The 16,894-nt window shown below is 37.7% G+C and overlaps 2 protein-coding genes across 3 annotated transcripts in view; both read right to left on the reverse strand.

Annotated features, from left to right (window-relative positions):
• Window positions 1-16,894, reverse strand: part of LOC307147356 (interferon-induced protein with tetratricopeptide repeats 5-like) — a 141,134-nt gene that overhangs the window by 63,744 nt on the left and 60,496 nt on the right. The window lies entirely within an intron of this gene.
• htr7 (5-hydroxytryptamine receptor 7) lies at window positions 19-2,897 on the reverse strand. 2 transcript variants are annotated; one of them, XM_079852239.1, is made up of 3 exons: window positions 2,535-2,897; window positions 2,219-2,378; window positions 377-1,176 (listed from the first exon to the last, which is right to left on the reverse strand). In XM_079852239.1, the coding sequence occupies exons 1-3, from the start codon at window positions 2,695-2,697 to the stop codon at window positions 423-425; spliced, it is 1,077 nt and encodes a 358-aa protein (XP_079708365.1). In that variant the 5' UTR covers window positions 2,698-2,897; the 3' UTR covers window positions 377-422. The 2 variants fall into 2 exon arrangements, with proteins under 2 accessions (XP_079708364.1, XP_079708365.1); XM_079852238.1 differs by having other exon boundaries at window positions 19-1,176; window positions 2,219-2,897.

Here is a 16,894-nt window from a genome sequence, read left to right on the forward strand (position 1 = left end):
GGAATGATATGAGGGTGAGTAAATGGTGACAGAATTTTAGCTTTTGGTTGAACTGTCCTTGCTGCAATGGATTCATTATTATTGAGGACTATTGCATATATAATATAAAGAGCACAAAGTATACTGCATGAAATATGAACAAGATACTGGAAGATTCATTGCTCATTGATATTTATGACTATTTTTGTCTTTCATCAAGCACATTTTACAGCAATAGGATCTAATTTATAAAGCATTTTATACAACATTTCATGAAGCTTTACAACAGTTCCAATTTCACTTAACTGAAGTCATTGCAATTCGACTCAATTGAAGTGACTGAAAAGCTCCTCCGTGAGAGCAATAAGGAATTCATCAAAAACGTCTCTCAGCCTCCGTGTGCCTGCATCAGTCCCTAGAGAGACATGAAAGGTACGGACAGCCTACAGCACCAGGTCAGGTCTCTCAGCAAGTTTCAAAGCCTCGTGCATGCTGGCTGCCGAGAGCTTGCGGTTGATGTTCCGATAGCGGCAGCGAATGAGGTTGTGGTAGGTGGTTCTGAGGTCCCTGTTGAAGAATGCATAAATGAAGGGGTTTATGAGTGAGTTGGCATAGCCTAGCCACAGCAGCGTCCTCTCCACCCACAAAGGCACGCAGCTGCATTGCACCCCACAGATGAACGGACGTGCCGTGGAAAGCAGGAAGAAGGGCATCCAGCACACGGCGAAAGCCCCCACGACGATCCCAAGGGTGGCCGCCGCCTTCTGCTCCCTTTTGAAGATGGAGATGTTTTTACGATCACTTTTGAGAAGGCGAGAAAAGCTCACACACTCCTTCACCTCCCTCTGCAGTTTTAGGGCCGCAGTCACGCAGTTCACGCTTTCCTCATCTTCCGCTTTTGGAAAGCCAGCGATCATGTGCTTGGCAGCACTCACCTTCGCCACCCTGTATATCCGGTAGTACATAATGAGCATCACGGTCATGGGGATGTAGAAGGCCACGGCAGTGGAGTATATAGTGTAGCCCAGGTCCTGGCTGATCAGACACACATTGTCATCGTTGACATTCTGAGCCCATCCGAACAGTGGGGGTAGGGTGATGGAGGCAGAGAGAAGCCATACAGAAAGCACTATTTTGGCCATGCACTTTCCACTCTGTCTCACGGGATACGTCAATGGCTTAGTAATGCCCAGGTACCTGAGAAAATGGAGTGGAGAGTGGGAAAAATGAAAGAAGGCAGAAAAAAAGATTTGCTAAAGTGCATCAGTCAAAGACTGCATAAAGGTGGGCAATTTCACAGTGACATTCTTTGCCCTTCTTTGGAATATTACAATCTAAGCATGACATAACTTCTTGAAAAGAGACCCATGCTTTTTGTCAAAAGGGCTAAATCTCAGTAGCTATAAGGTTTTGAGTGTTTTTGATATGGTGGTTTTTAACATCTAGTTGAATTTTGAATTCTGTCCTCCAAACTAAAATTTCAGAAGAATAATTTATTTTGTAAATATTTGTTCGGTGGACAAGTGAACATAAAACCACAGTGACATGCATTCATACAATATTTAAATATATAAAAAGTGGTAGCCTGCAATACCTTAAAAAGCTATTTCTACCTGATTTAAAACTTTTACTTTTTTTTTTTTTTTTACATTAATAAAACCTGCTAATTTAGTATATCCGTTTTTCAGTGTATTGTATGCTGTAATTTGATTTAATTATTTAATCTATCTCTTTCTCTTTACAGTTTGGCTGATTTTATGAATTTTGTTTCATAATTCACACTGGTGGTGGTTAAGGAGAGATTCCCTGATATGACTGTAAAGCGCTTTGGGTGTACAGTAGTACATATGAAAGCGCTATATAAATGCCTCATTCATTCATAATTAGATTGATCTGAAAAGCCTATTGTTAAAGCCTAAGCCTATGCTCCAATTGCAGGTAAGATAAATGTGCGTGCGTGTTTTTTCGTTCTTGGTCAATAATGTTGAAAATGTTGGGTGGCTTATGGGCAAGTCTTAAGGGATGTGTACAGAAAATGACTTTAAAAAATAAACCCACCCTGAGAAATTTTCACTAAAGTACAAAGTGTGAAAACATGACCCGGTCTCCTAAACATACTGTAAATATACTGACTGAATAAAACATTTAATCTGAATGCAGTAGTTAATTGATTAGTTTAACTAATCTAACTTCTACTTGGTAAGCTTTATATCATACAGCACGCATATGGGAGACCTACCTGTCTATGCTTATGACACACAGTGTCATTATTGAAGCGGTGCAGCACATCACGTCCATGGCGATAAAAACATTACAGAAAACACGACCAAAGATCCACTGTCCTCCAATGAGATCAGTAATGCTGACAAACGGCATGACGACCACCGCCACCGACAGGTCTGCAATGGCCAGAGAAACGATTAAATAATTAGAAGGTTGCTTTAGTTTCTTCACGAAACACACTGAAATGACCACCAGAAGATTCCCGCAAACTGTTAAAAAGGTAAGCAAGGTCAGAACTCCTCCGACGAGCACTTTCTCAATATGTCCGTAACTCAAAATTGGCTCTCCGCATCTGGTCTCGTTGTCCATAAAACTTAAAACCGGCAAAGTTGTAGTGGTGTCGTGCATCTTATTAAGAAATCGCACATCCATCACTTCAGATGTCAAACTGGTCATGAGTGCCTGCACGCGATCCTTCGTCACCGCCGAGATCATATTGACCGTTGAGAGCTGTCCTTGGTTCTGAAAAGATGTTGCTCTCGAGTCCAAGTTAAATACATTATGTGTAACCACACACCTATACTACACTTATTTTCTGGCTCTATCTGAAATAATAGAAGAACATCCCAGCTACACGCGAAGAGCCACACAAATTGTCAAGTTAACGCTCACAGAATGAACCGCGCGCTCTTCGCGGCTTTTATTTCATTGGCGTCTTGGCAGTGCGTAATGACGTGAGGTGCTTAGGCGTAACTTTTTTTTTTTTTTAAATGACTTGTGCTGAAGTGTCTGTTTGCAAATGTGCAGTGTTGTGACTATGACTGTAGCAATTGGATCTTATGAGACAAGAAAAACAGGATAATATCATCTGTGTTTTTAAAAAAAAAAAAAAAAAAGAGTTGCCTTTTTTAAAGAATTGGGTGCATGTAAAGAAAAGGCAAAAAAAGGCTTTGCTTTAGAAAGACTTTTCTCTACTACCATCTCATGGCCTTACATAGAATTATGATTACCAATTGTCTGATCATAGTGGTATTTACACTTTTATAAAATGCAAACCACTAAAATTGAACAAGTTTAATTGCTACCTTATGTAAAGTCAAAATGGTACACGATTACAGTGCTTTTCATTGCACTTATCAGTTTCAAGTTTAAATCCTCTGAAAAAGTTGAGTAGAATTTATTGTGGTTATAATAAGATGTTTTAATTTTTGAATAAAATATGTTTTCGGGGAGCAGTGTATAACCAGACAACTGTTGACAGTAGCCATTGACTTCCATAGAAGGAAAAAATATATATATGGAAGTCAATGGCTAAACTATCTGGTTATAACATTCTTCAAAATATCTTCTTTTGTGTTCAACAGAAGAAAAAAAAACTCATACATTTTTGGAACAGCATGAGGGTGAGTAAATGATTTCATTTTTGGGTGAACTATCCACAGTAGCTTGATTGGCAAAACAAACTATTTAATAATGGAAAAACAGTTAATAACACTGTTCAATTATATATTTTCTTAGATTTAAGAAGTAGCATGGTGAATAGGTGAATGAAACTTTAAGAAATAAGGAGAACATGATTGAAACCTGTAAACAGTGTATAGCATTGAATAAGATGTGTCAATGATTTGCAGAGAAAGCTGTAGGGTTTGTGAATAAAGCTTCTAAAATTGGACGAACACTGATGCACAGGAACAGTATTTGGCTTCCAGTCATCATTAACTCATCGAGGTATGATGGTGTCTTCTGCCTCGAATGACCCCAGCTCACACAACGAGGGACAATGGCAGTCAGAAAAAAACCTGCAGGAGAGAAATAAAGAGGTGAGGCCATGTATTATTCAAGAGGAGTAAAAAAAATAAAAAATAAAAATAAAAATATTGGACAGCGAGGACAGGTAAGAAAAAGAGAGGGATGAGTGGCTAGAGAACAAGGAAAGAGGGAAGGAAACATGGAAAGAGGCAGTACACTATAAGAGGATCAAGAGAGTGGGGAGACATAAATGACAGTTTAAATTAAGTTATATGTATGTAAGTGGACATTGTAAATTCATAATTTATATATGTCAAACTGAAAGATGAGTTTTATTAACAAATTATTTAATATTGTGATTATATACACTCTAAAAAGATGGTTCTTTAATGGTTATTCACAGTAACAGTTCTATTTAGAACCAAACTGTTTTATGCTGAAAAGGTTCTTTAATACCGCCTTTTTTGTTAACAAAACTGTAACATTTGTAACTGTCAAAGAATCCTTTCAAACCCTCCTCATTATTGATTTTATGTAGCTCAAGCCACCTTTTTATCATTCGTACGAATTGGTCGTGAGATAGTGTTGAAGATACTGAATTTATTATCCATACTGTTAGAGTTTTCAATTTTTACTTAGGTTTATGCTTAAACATGCAGTCACACAAAAAAATAATCTTGTGACTTTTAAAAAATAACCTTTTCCTTTTAACATTGTAAAGGGTTCACATACTATCCATTCACAGTAGCAACTTTTGGCCATGATAAATTTAATTGTTTTTACTTATTTATGTATGTATTTATTCAGATTTAATGTAATTTATGTATTCAGCTAATGTTGTCAGAGCACTGTAATTTTAACTACAATTTCCCATGTCAATAAAAAAATAAAAGTACCTAATTGACACAACTGGATTTTTTATGTAAAACCCTGATAGAGGCTACAAAGCACTATAAGACCAGGTAGATAGAGGGGTAAAAAGCATAATAATAAGAAATAATATTATAAAAACCTAATGAAAATAAGCTATTGTTAAAATTCTCTTTATAACACCATTAAGGTTCTGTATAGCACTTTCAAGGTTCTTTGTGGCACCTTATAAAATAAAGATACCTTACAGTGAAAATGACCCCATTACAAGTTACAAGTCACCAATTCCAATATAATAATGATAATAATACGGTTTATTTTTAATGGACTTTTCTCACACCCAAAGCCCAATATGACTTGAGTTAAAGTCTTAGAGAACTAGTCCTCAACACCTAAGAGACATGCCAGTGAAAAAACCCTTCGGAGTGAGTATAGAGAAGCTCAATTCCCCCTATGTCAGACCGCTCATCCAGGTAAACAGAAACCGGTGTTAACAATCAGGTCCAATGGCCAATTGTTTTGTAGGCTAAAGTGATTTTTTTTTTCTTGCCATTCTATTGGCCTTTTGATCACCCTGTCGAGGTTTGCAATAATGACTGACAGACTGTACTTTATGCCTTATCTACATATTCTTTGAATAGGCAGACTGCATTTCTGCATTAAACCCCATCTCAGGGGTGTGCCAGTTATAAGGATTGTCTAAGGAAACTATTAAAGTATATGATCTGGAGCCATTTGTCAGCTGAATTTATTGAAATTAGTTTATCTCTCCAAAAGGCATTTATATGCATGATAAATGTCTGGGCTGGGCGATGTATAAAGGAGAAAGGCAGCTTCAGAAATCTCCACCGCCTGATAAAAACTGATTCTACCTCCTTGTGAAAAGTGAAAACACCCAAGGGATTGGGATTATTTCAAAATCCAAATTACAATACTGACAATGATTCCTGAATTTATACAGCAGAATAAATGTAACCATAAGAGTCAAGGTCAGGTTTTGTATGGATATAGCTGTGGACCCCATTTTCATCCCCACCCCACAACATTCATCCTCAGAACATTTAGCATTAAGTTCTGCACAAGGACAGGTCACTGCTACGGAGGGGAAACCATATTGCTACAAACCTTCTCTATACCACATTGGTAAAATATATGCGCCAAGAACATAGATAAAGGTGAATACAAATGATTGCTGAAGATTGCTGAAGAAGGCTGGACTTCAATGTCAACCCCTCACCCATGTCTACAGAGGCCTTGTTGAGAGCATCCTCACCAGAGGTATCACAGTGTGGTATGGCAACACCACCATGGTTGAGAGGGAATCACTGCAACGGGTCATAAAAACTGCAGAGAAGGTTATTGGCTCTAACCTCCCCTCCACGGACACTATATCCTCCTGGGACCCAGGAATTGACTTTTGTCCACTATAGTGGACATTAGATTTTAGTGAATTTCTCTGACACCATACATGTCACATGTCACAATCTGGGTACACTGTAAAGAGCACATTCAGGACTTTTCAGAGATACCAGATGTTTGGAGCATCCTTTGGGACAAACACCACCCAGCTTATGCTCTGTTTTTGTGACAGGCTACAATCTGAGACACCGCAGGGCTGTGAGCATCAGCACTCACAAGGCCCGTCTGTTTATATATAGTCTCTTTTTTTGCACTTTTAAAATGTTTTGTAGTCCTTGCTCTCCCTTAAAATATATATATATATATATTTTTTTTAAATAAAAGCTGACTGAGAAACGCACAAGAATTCCAATGTACGTGTACTGTAACGTAACTTTGCAAATGGCAATAAACTTTAAACTTTTTAAACTTTAAATGAAAACAGAGAGAAACATAAACAAGAAGAAGAGATAAAGAATTACAGCACATTACAAAAATTTAACAGCATTATAGAACCCTAAGATTGCTTTAAAGTGTCATCAGTTTGTCACCGCTACCTGACCTGCTGACAAATTCACAGATACCACGGTTCATGGTAATTCTAACTCAATCAGACATTAATTATTAATTAATGTCTGTAAAAACTACAAAAGATAATTGTCAAGTAAAGTTTAAAATAAGAAACAACTTAAAATATAAAAATGCTTTCTCAATTATGAGAAATAAAAAAAGTTTTAATATTTCAGACTGTTCATCTGTAAAGCATCCAGAAATTACCCTGAAAGAATGAGCAGTTTCAAAAGAGCGACACCAAGTGGTGAAGAAATATTAACTATTTAGACTGATACATTGAATTCCTTGGGGTATATGATCTTCCCAAGATCGCCCATTTTCAATGTCTGCCATTTTAAATGAAGTTTTTTAGTACATTTTATTTTTTTATTTTTTTTAAATCATGCAACATGCCAGCAAAGATGACGGCAACAATGTTAAGCTCGAAGTGAGGTTATATCTTAATTCTTTGACTTGGGAACGTGGCCTGAAGGTACCATACGAGTTTGGCATAAGACGTTGATACAACTGACATAACTGGACAGTTCTGCAGTACAGTTTAATGATGTCTAAGATGTTATAGGTCTTTTTTCAATAGCAAACAATCCAAAATATGTTTCAAATCACCCTTGTTGCTGAAATAATTAAAGTAATACAGGCTACAGGTGCCACATTAGAAAATACACTTACATTACTTGCCTAATTGACATAAAATCCATAATGTTTGTAATAGTATCATCCAGTGTGTTATCAAAAGATGAGATGGAGGAATGACACAGTCATGAGGTTTTGTGCTTGAACAGAGTATGCAGCCAATACAGTAAATGTTCTCACTGTACAATATGACTGAATCTATAGTCAACCTTTTTAAGATGAAGGGTGAGTTACAGTAATGTGGCAGTCTTTACCATGGTCATGTAAAAAGAATTACATTCATTACATTTGCACTCTAAAAAAAATGCTGGGTTGAGTGCAAATGTAATGCCCAGGGAAAGACTGACAGGGAAATCGTACCGTGGAAGAATAAACATATAGGACTGGGAAGGAGGAATCACAACAAATGTCAGCTCAAGTCTGACAGTTTGAGCTCAAAGGGAGCTCTCTGCAGATCAGAAAGGACCACCAAGAGATCCCAGGAGGAGAAGAGGCGGTGCCTGGGAGGATTTAACCTCCTAGTGCCTCTCAGAAACTTGATGACCAGGTTGCGCTTTCCTGACTTGCGGTCAACTACAACATGATGTGCCGCAATGGGAGTGGGACAACCTCCGCTCCAACCCTTCTTGCAGGAAGGAAAGCACAGAGCCGATCGTTCATCTCTGGGGTCTACCTGATGGGAAGAGCACCACTCAGTGAACAAACTCCACTTAAAAGTGTATGCCTGCCTGTTAGAGGGAGCTCTGGCTTGGGTGATTGTGTGATAGGCCCCTTAAAGGAGTAGTTCACTTTAAAGTGAAAATTAGCCCATGATTTACTCACCTCATTCCATCCTAGGTGTATATGACTTTCTTCTTTCAGAGTCACGAATACAATCGGAGTTATATTAAAGGGATAGTTCACCCAAAAATTAATATTAGGCCATGATTTACTCACCCTCAAGTCATCCTAGGTGAATATGACATTCTTCTTTCAGACGAATACAATCGAGTTATATATAAAAAATGTCCTGGCTCTTCCAAGCTTTATAATGGTAGTGAATGGCTTTATATTTTTTGAAGTCCATCACAGTGCATAGATCCATGATAAAAGTGTTTCAAATGGCTCTGGGGGGTTAATAAAGGGCTTCTGTAGTGAAGCGATGCATTCGTGTAAGAAAAATATCCATATTTAAAACTTTAGCGACTAAAATAACTAGCTTCCGACAGACGGAAGTACGCAAGTCGACTTACGCCAAAAGAGTAACACTTGACGATGTATGACGTAGGATGTAGGAGTGGCGTAAAGCTTTGATGCCTCTCGTGGTTTAAACAAACAAGGCTGGGCAACAATCTCAAGCTCCTCCGACATCAAAGCAATGCATTTGTTTAAGAAAAATATTCATATTTAACAAGCAACAAAGTAAAATTCTAGCTTCCAGCCATACCCAGTCTACTTGCGTATAAAGTGTAACTTACGTATGACGTCAGAAGTAGAGTAGTGCACCATGGCGTAGTGTAAATAATGTTCGTATGTTCGTTTGACCAGAAGCTGGTTATTTTACTTTATAAAGTTTTAAATATGAATATTTTTCTTACACAAACTTAAAAAAAAAAAAAAATTCTGAACTTTGCTTCAGAAGACCTTTATTAAAGGAGAACTCTGGTCAATTTTAACATTGAGCTCATTTTTTTTGTACATTTGGAGTGCTGTCAATACAGAGAACAACGACAAAATCCTGTTGACTTCAATGGGGCAAGTTTTAAACCTGCTTTTAGCCTCTTAACATCCTTGATGTGTCATTACAAGTGCACAGGTCATGTGAGTGATTCCTTCAGAGTGAACGCGGGTGAATCTGACTGCAGTAGATGTGAAAGATATGAATAAAAGTGATGTTATTTCAGCCAGCGCACATACCTGTATTTACATCCTGTTTTCGGTCAAAGTCCGTAGTAATCGATTGTCGAGTTCACGCGCATTGGTTTAGTACCTATGATCATGCGCGTGAACTCGACTATCGATTACTATGGACTACTATGGACTTCACCCAGCGTGTCCGGCCTGTCCAGCGGCAACAGCACTGCCCTCAACCGCAAAGCTCTGAAGATGGTGTTCCCAGGGTTGCCAACTCTCACGCATCTCGCGTGACAGTCACGCATTCAGCCTCAATCTCACGCTCTCACGCTCAACAAAGAAATCTCACGCAAAAATAGACATTCTTCTGTGCTGTATTTTTTTTCACTCATGTGCACTAAATTTCAGAATTACTATAAACAATTCAGGCTCTTAACTACTGGATGGACCACTAGCTATGGCGCAAATTAGTTAAAAATCTCCGCACGCACGGCAGAGAGGGAAAGTTACAACTGCGCATTTTATCAGTTGCGGCGCCTTCATCTATAGGCTACACTGCAGCACGACGTATATTCACATCAAATGTTAACGCAGAGGAACAGGACACTGCAGTTCACAAAAGTTCATTATTTGCATGTGCTTTAAAGCCTTGCCGGTTAAACATGTCATTCGCTGCTGATGCGCTGTTCAAATATGCGCTTTACTGAGCGCATACACTCGACGCGCACATGCACTAAAAGCCTGTTACTGGACTAAAAGTTATCTTTTGAGTCTTATATTGCGCTAATACTGTCAAATACACACAATGTTTACATAAACAAAGTTGGTTATGTCTAAAGTGAAAGCAAACAGAGAAAATTAATTAAAATCTGCTTGTCATATATGCGTGTATATTAGACGCGTCGCGTGCAGTTCTTAAAGAGACAGTAGCCCTAATAATAAACATGCTGCCGCTTGTTCTTAAAGAGATAGTTCACCCAAAACCAAACAGAGAAAATTAATTAAAATCTGCTTGTCATATATGCGTGTATATTAGACGCGTCGCGTGCAGTTCTTAAAGAGACAGTAGCCCTAATAATAAACATGCTGCCGCTTGTTCTTAAAGAGATAGTTCACCCAAAACCAAACAGTTGCTGGTCCCCATTGACATACATAGTAGGAAAAAAATATACTATGGAAGTCACAGGGGTACATCAACTGTTTGGTTACTGACATTCTTCAACAGAAGAAAGAAACTTATTCAAGTTTAAAACAACTTAAGAGAGTAAATTATGACTTTTTGGGGGGAGAACTATGCCGTTAATGTTAATAAAACAACAAAACACACAGAGGAAATCATTCACTGCTCTTGACTGAGAACTTTAAGTCTGTTGTGTTTTATTTTCATATTTGTCCATATAATTACTTCTTCAATTCTACTGTTAAATACACCTATAGCTGAAAAAACAAAGCACTGTTTATTTCATTTGTATATTAAGTTGTGTATGTGTAATATGTATCTCTGTTCTTAATTTTTAATAACAAAGAAAATAGTGACAAAGATTTTATCTTCGCCACTTTGACCTAAATGTCTGCCATTCTTTTTTATTTTATATTTTGTTACCTATATTTTGTTATAAGGCTTTGTTTTTAAAATAGGGACATTAGTTTGGCTGTAATGCTCAGTCACATGAAAAATAGTAAAACCAACATGAAAAAGAATCATGATAAAATCGTGATTTTTTTTGAAAAAAAAAAAAAAAAAAAAAAATTGATATTATTGCCATATCGCCCACCCCAGGTGTAAAAAAGTGCCTAGATGTGCTTAGATGCTAAAAATTTGTTATTTTTGATCATTATATCACACTACAATTAAACATAATGAAACATTAATTTGAATTGAAATTGTTTTATTAGCTTAGCTAATATTATTTATTAGCTTTTTCTAGAGATTTCATTGGTGAAAAATGACTTGAAATAATACTGAAAATAGGTTAAGATTAACCTATTAACCCCCCCCCCCCCCCCCCCCCCCGTCGGAGAAGTCTCACTCCGAGTTAAACTGAAAAGTTGGCAACCCTGTGTTCCGGACAGCTCGTCATATTATTGGAGGTAAGATGCCCTCCCTCCCGGACATCTACACTAAGCAGTGTGTGAGGATTAGGGACTCCAGCCACCCCAGCCATGGACTGCTTGTTTATTTTTTTGCCTATTTATGTAATGTCATGTCATTTCATGTACTTCCATTTCATTGTGACTTTAAAAATGTCTACAAACAATGTATAAATCTAAAACTGTTCAATATAAAATACATGATCCATTATGTAAACTTGTGATTGCCACCATGACAAATTATGCCAAGAAAAATGCTTACTCATCAATGTCAATGATGAAAGAAACTTATTCTCTAAATATGTTTCTGCACAAAGAATAAAATATGACTTCCAGACAAAAATGCAACACATGAAGCAGCTGACTGAACAAAATATGTATTGCTAATTTCAAAATATAGCGTTGAAATTAATTATAATTTGGTCTTTTAAATAATCCACTCTTTGTGTTTGTTTTAGCTCAGTCAAAAGATAAGTTCTTGTTTGATTTTCACTAATGTAAACCATGGAATTGTGAATGTTTTACGGTTTAATCAAGCTGTGAGAATGTTGCCACTGAAATGAGCCTTGCTCTTTGAGGCTGCTTAATCATCTGTAACAAATTTGGTTTTACAGCAATACAAGCTTTGCTCACAGTCACAAGAAGATATTTTTAAAAAGGTTTCAACTGTGTTTGCTCATACAATGAAAGTCAAAAACATTGGACCTCACTGACTTTTTTTGCATGGAAAAAAAAATAGAGACATTTTCCAAAATATCTTCTTTTGTATTCCACAGAAGAAGGTAATTTGGAATAACATGAGGGTGAGTAAATTATGACAGCATTTTAATTTTTGGGTGAACTATCCTTGGCAAAATCAATAGTTAACAAACAGCATCAAGGCATAAGAAACATTCAGAATCAAATTGTTTTAAAGAGAAAAAGGTTTATTCTCTTTAAGAGGTTTGTTCACAAAAATACCGCAACAGCTACCTCGTGGTTGGAACAAGACCTAAATCACACAGAAACCAGACAGTCTTTTATACAGTCTCTTCTCCTGTAATTTTCCTGCTCCCCCCTGTAAAACCAGATCGAGCTAGTTTATTTTCCTGCTCCCCCGTAAAACCAGATCGAAACAATGGTTCTTCAACCCTCTCTGTCTTTCCTGAATAGGAACTTGTTCATGCCAGGTGACATACATGCATATTGAGAGGGAAACACAAGTTAAATTAAAGGAAAACCCACACAATATCTAATAAATAGACAAGAAAGAGTAAAATATACATTTTCCATAACACTATAGTGGCTCAACCATAAGTTTATCAAGTGACGAGAATACTTTTTGTGCGCAAAAAACAAACAAAAATAAGGACTTTATTCATCTATTCACTTTCTGCTATTTGGGCCTCTGAGTGAGTTCACATAGTGTAACAGCGCAGCGCTTCTGTGTTGTACGTCACACGCATCACACACATGACCAGCGTCGGCCAGTAGTGAGCCTACGTACTGACGTACAACACAGAAGATGAACGAAAGTCTTACGGGGTTGGAACAACATGAGGGTGAGTAATTACTAACAGAATTTTTATTTTTGGGTGAACTAACCCTTTAACAAATTAACACAAACAAAAGAGCAGAACTCTCCATGTACACTACAACATCTTTCCTTACTGATATGAGTCTTAGTGTCATCTAATTATTAATAATAATTTGTTACGCTTTTCTCTGTACTCACAGCGCTTTACATATGGAAGGGGGGAATCTCCTCAACCACCACCAATGTGCAGCATCCACCTGGATGATGCGATGGCAGCCATATTGCGTCAGAACACCCCCACACACCAGCTTATTGGTGGAGAAGAGATGGAGTGATAAATCTAATCAGAAGCCTATATATACAGTATATGGGAATGATTAGGAGGCTATGATGACGGACAGAGTTTTGGATGCTGGGGTTACACCCATACTCTTTGTTCGAAGGACATCCTGCGATTTTTAATGAATACAGAGAGTCAGGACCTAGATTTAAAATCTCATCCGAAGGATTGTGTTTTTTTACATTATAGTGTCCCCATCACTATACTGGGGCGTTAGGACCCACACAGAGTGAGCACCCCCCTGCTGGCCTCACTTACACCTCTTCCAGCAGCAGCCTGGTTTTCCCAGGAGGTCTCCCATCCAGGTACTAACCAGGTTCAACCCACACACTATGCAGTTTCCATTTTTGTCAAACAGAGTCGCTGAGGAGTACTTGTATTTAACGTTACTGTCGTAACTGGTTTCTCGTTTTCTTTTCCTTGACTCTTCCGATCGCGCTTTCTTCGTTTTCTTTGTCGACTCTGCCATGATTCATGTCTGAAATGCATGCTTGTGTCTTCCATAGAGACTGCTTCATATGTTGTTGAGGTATGTGACGTCGTGCCGTAAAGCAAGTCGTGATTCTCACGAAATTTGGCGGGGCGCCACCTGTCAAACCTGCATTGCTGGTTTTGCCAGCGGCGACAATTCACGTCTTTATATATAAAAAATGTTCAATGGTTAAAAATGCTGAGCACATTTAAAAGAGTAAGTGCATTATATTTTTAAAAGGGAAAACAATGCCTTATATTAAGAGCCAAATATTGTGCCTATAAGAGCCTTATTGTGGCCTTCAACAGACAAAATTATTGCCTCCAGGGCTTACATGGAGAGTCTGATAATGGAACCAGTCGTCTCTTGATATACTGTATATATTGTAAACTAGGGTCTGACTATCATCTGCCTTTTTGTTTTGTTGTCATTCTGCCCTTAGGGAAGTTATTTTACTTCCAGTGGTTGCGAGACAGCAAGACATCATTGCAGCACTACAAGTACTTAATGTCTCTTGTGTTGTACTGTAGACGTAATTTCTTATCAGGGCTGACACTATATTCTGTAGATGATATTAACTTTCCTAAAGCATAACTTTATAAAAACATCTTAGAATAACACAAATTAATAAGTCATGAAATGCATGAATAATTAAAATAGTGTGTGTGACTGCAGCATTGACAAATGAGGGTGGTTTTATTGTTTTTTCGAAAAGAGATCTACCTCAACCTTCACCATAGTCCAGAAAGAAGGTAAAAAGGGTGGAAAGCAAAACACAAACACTCTTCTTTGTCCTCTTACAATTGTCTTTGTACAGACAAAGATGAGGTCTAAAATAACACTCTTATGTCAGACATGAATCAGCTAAATAAAATCTATATGTTCTGTAATGAAATATATAAATAATTTAAAAATGATGATAGCATACACACCTATAGCAGACACTTCTCTTTACAGTTTTGGGAAATAATTTGCAGATACACAGTCTACACATATTGACACATACAGACATTTTACTGATTGCACTGATTCTATTGCTGTCATACATTAAGAGTATAGAGATATTGCATAGCTCAGTTGCACAACAACAGACTGTTGTTATCATGGCAAACTGTGTTCACAATTTCTGACAGTTTTGAGAGGAGACACGTGCATTCTGAGGAGAAATATGTGAAATGTAGAAGAAATAAAGCAAAATCTCAGTTTCGTCTTCAATCTCATTGCTGACTGAGATATTAAAGAGGTTTCATTTGTGATTCATCTTTCCTTCTCCTGTTTTGCATTAAGGCTCAAGATTGAATTTCCAGAAAAACGTGTTGTGGGTAAATCAGAATAGATTGTGTTTTAAACATGAACCATATGTGTTTTTCGCATGTTAAATATCAATATATGTCATCAAATATTTGCTGCAGCACTATAACCACAACAGATAGCTCACTATGACTCATAAAGCATTTAATGTTTCTGTAGCGTCATTTTGGATATTTGGAGAACGGATATTTTGTTGAAGTACACCAAACAATATTTGCTGTTTTTTTCAATGTGTCACAGTTATTCAAGCAATAATATTAAAGGGTTAGTTCACTTAAAAATGAAAATTCTGTCAGTAATTTCTCACCCTCATGTTGTTCCAACCCCGTAAGACTTTCGTTCATCTTCGGAACACAAATTAATATAATTGAGCTCTCTCACTCCTCCATAGGATTTTTTGTAATTGAAACAGCGCAGCGCTTCTAGGTTGTACGTCAGAACGTAGGCTCACTATTGGCCTGCATCACACACATCACACACATGACCAGCATCGGCCAATAGTGAGCCTATGTTCTGACGTAAAACCCAGAAGCGCTGCGCTGTTACATTATGTGAACTCACTCAGAGGCCCACACAGAAGAAAATGAATAGTTGAATAAAGTCATTATTTTTGTTTTGTTTTTTCGCACAAAACGTATTCTCGTCGCTTGATAAACTTATGGTTGAGCCACTGTAGTCACTTGGACTATTTTAAACATTGTCTTTACTAACTTTCTGTGCCGCCAAGTTTCAATTACAAAGAAGCCTATGGATGAGTGAGACAGCTCTCAGATTTAATCAAAAATATCTTAATTTGTGTTCCGAAGATGAACGAAAGTCTTAAGGGGTTGGAACAACATGAGGGTGAGTAATTACTGAAAGAATTTTCATTTTTGGGTGAACTAACCCTTTAATAACCAAAATATTTGTTCTGCTTTTTTTAAACAGGTGAAAGAATATTAACTTGTAATTGGTTCATACTGTCTTTGTTAAAATCCATTCAAAACATGCTATTATATATATTTTCACAAACACACACACAGAAATATATATATATCTATATATATATATATATATATATATATATATATATATATATATGAGCTAAATTTAAGCAAATGCACTACTTAAAAGGCCATTGTTGTCTCAGAAAAAAATAAAGACAGAATGAAGTATTTGGCAGAATATAAGAAGTTGTGTGTGGAGACACAAGAGTGGTGTCTTCGAAAATCTGGTGAGAAATATAGAAATAAATGCATCTTTACCACAGTAAAGCAGGTCATTGTGTGGGGAGTATTTTTAGATACTGGTATTGGTGAGCAACTTCACTGTGAAAAGTAATTTAATGCTTTGGTCATCGTGAAGCCAGTGGTGAAGCGGTCTCATATGAAGAGTAAGCTTGTAAGCCGCGCGAACATATCGACCGAGTCTTTCTCCATACCGAGAAAAGAGATCTTCTTCACGGGGGAGAGTTTGCTCTTTTCCCAGTTGACCCGAAGGCCCAGTTGGGAGAGGTGCTTGAGCACCAGGTCCCTGTGTTCGCACAGCTGTTCCAGAGAGTGAGCTAGAATCAGCCAGTCGTCAAGGTAGTTGAGAATACGAACACCCTGCTCCCTGAGTGGAGCAAGAGCGGCCTCCGCGACTTTCGTGAAGACGTGGGGAGACAGGGACAGCCCGAATGGGAGAACTGTGTACTGATATGCCTGCCCCTCAAAAGCAAAGTGTAGAAACAGTCTGTGTCGAGGGAGAATGGAGACATGAAAGTATGCGTCCTTCAGGTCGATTGCTGCAAACCAATCCAGGAGATGAACGTATTTGAAAATGCGTTTGGGTGTTAGCATCTTGAACGGAAGCTTGTGTGAGGCTCAGTTCAAGGAACGCAGGTCCAGAATTGGTCGTAACCTACAGAGGAAGTAGGGTCAGTAAA

This window comes from Squalius cephalus (genome assembly GCF_949319135.1).
Source record: "Squalius cephalus genome assembly, chromosome: 19".
NCBI lineage: Eukaryota > Metazoa > Chordata > Actinopteri > Cypriniformes > Leuciscidae > Squalius > Squalius cephalus.

What these genes read in the sequence shown, in the direction of transcription:
- htr7 (XM_079852238.1), bottom strand. Translation starts at nt 2,697, where the DNA reads ATGATCTCGGCGGTGACGAAGGATCGCGTGCAGGCACTCATGACCAGT. An exon ending in TGTGTCATAAGCATAGACAG is followed by an intron (nt 1,177 to 2,218) that starts GTAGGTCTCCCA and finishes CCATTTTCTCAG; the next exon opens with GTACCTGGGCATTACTAAGC.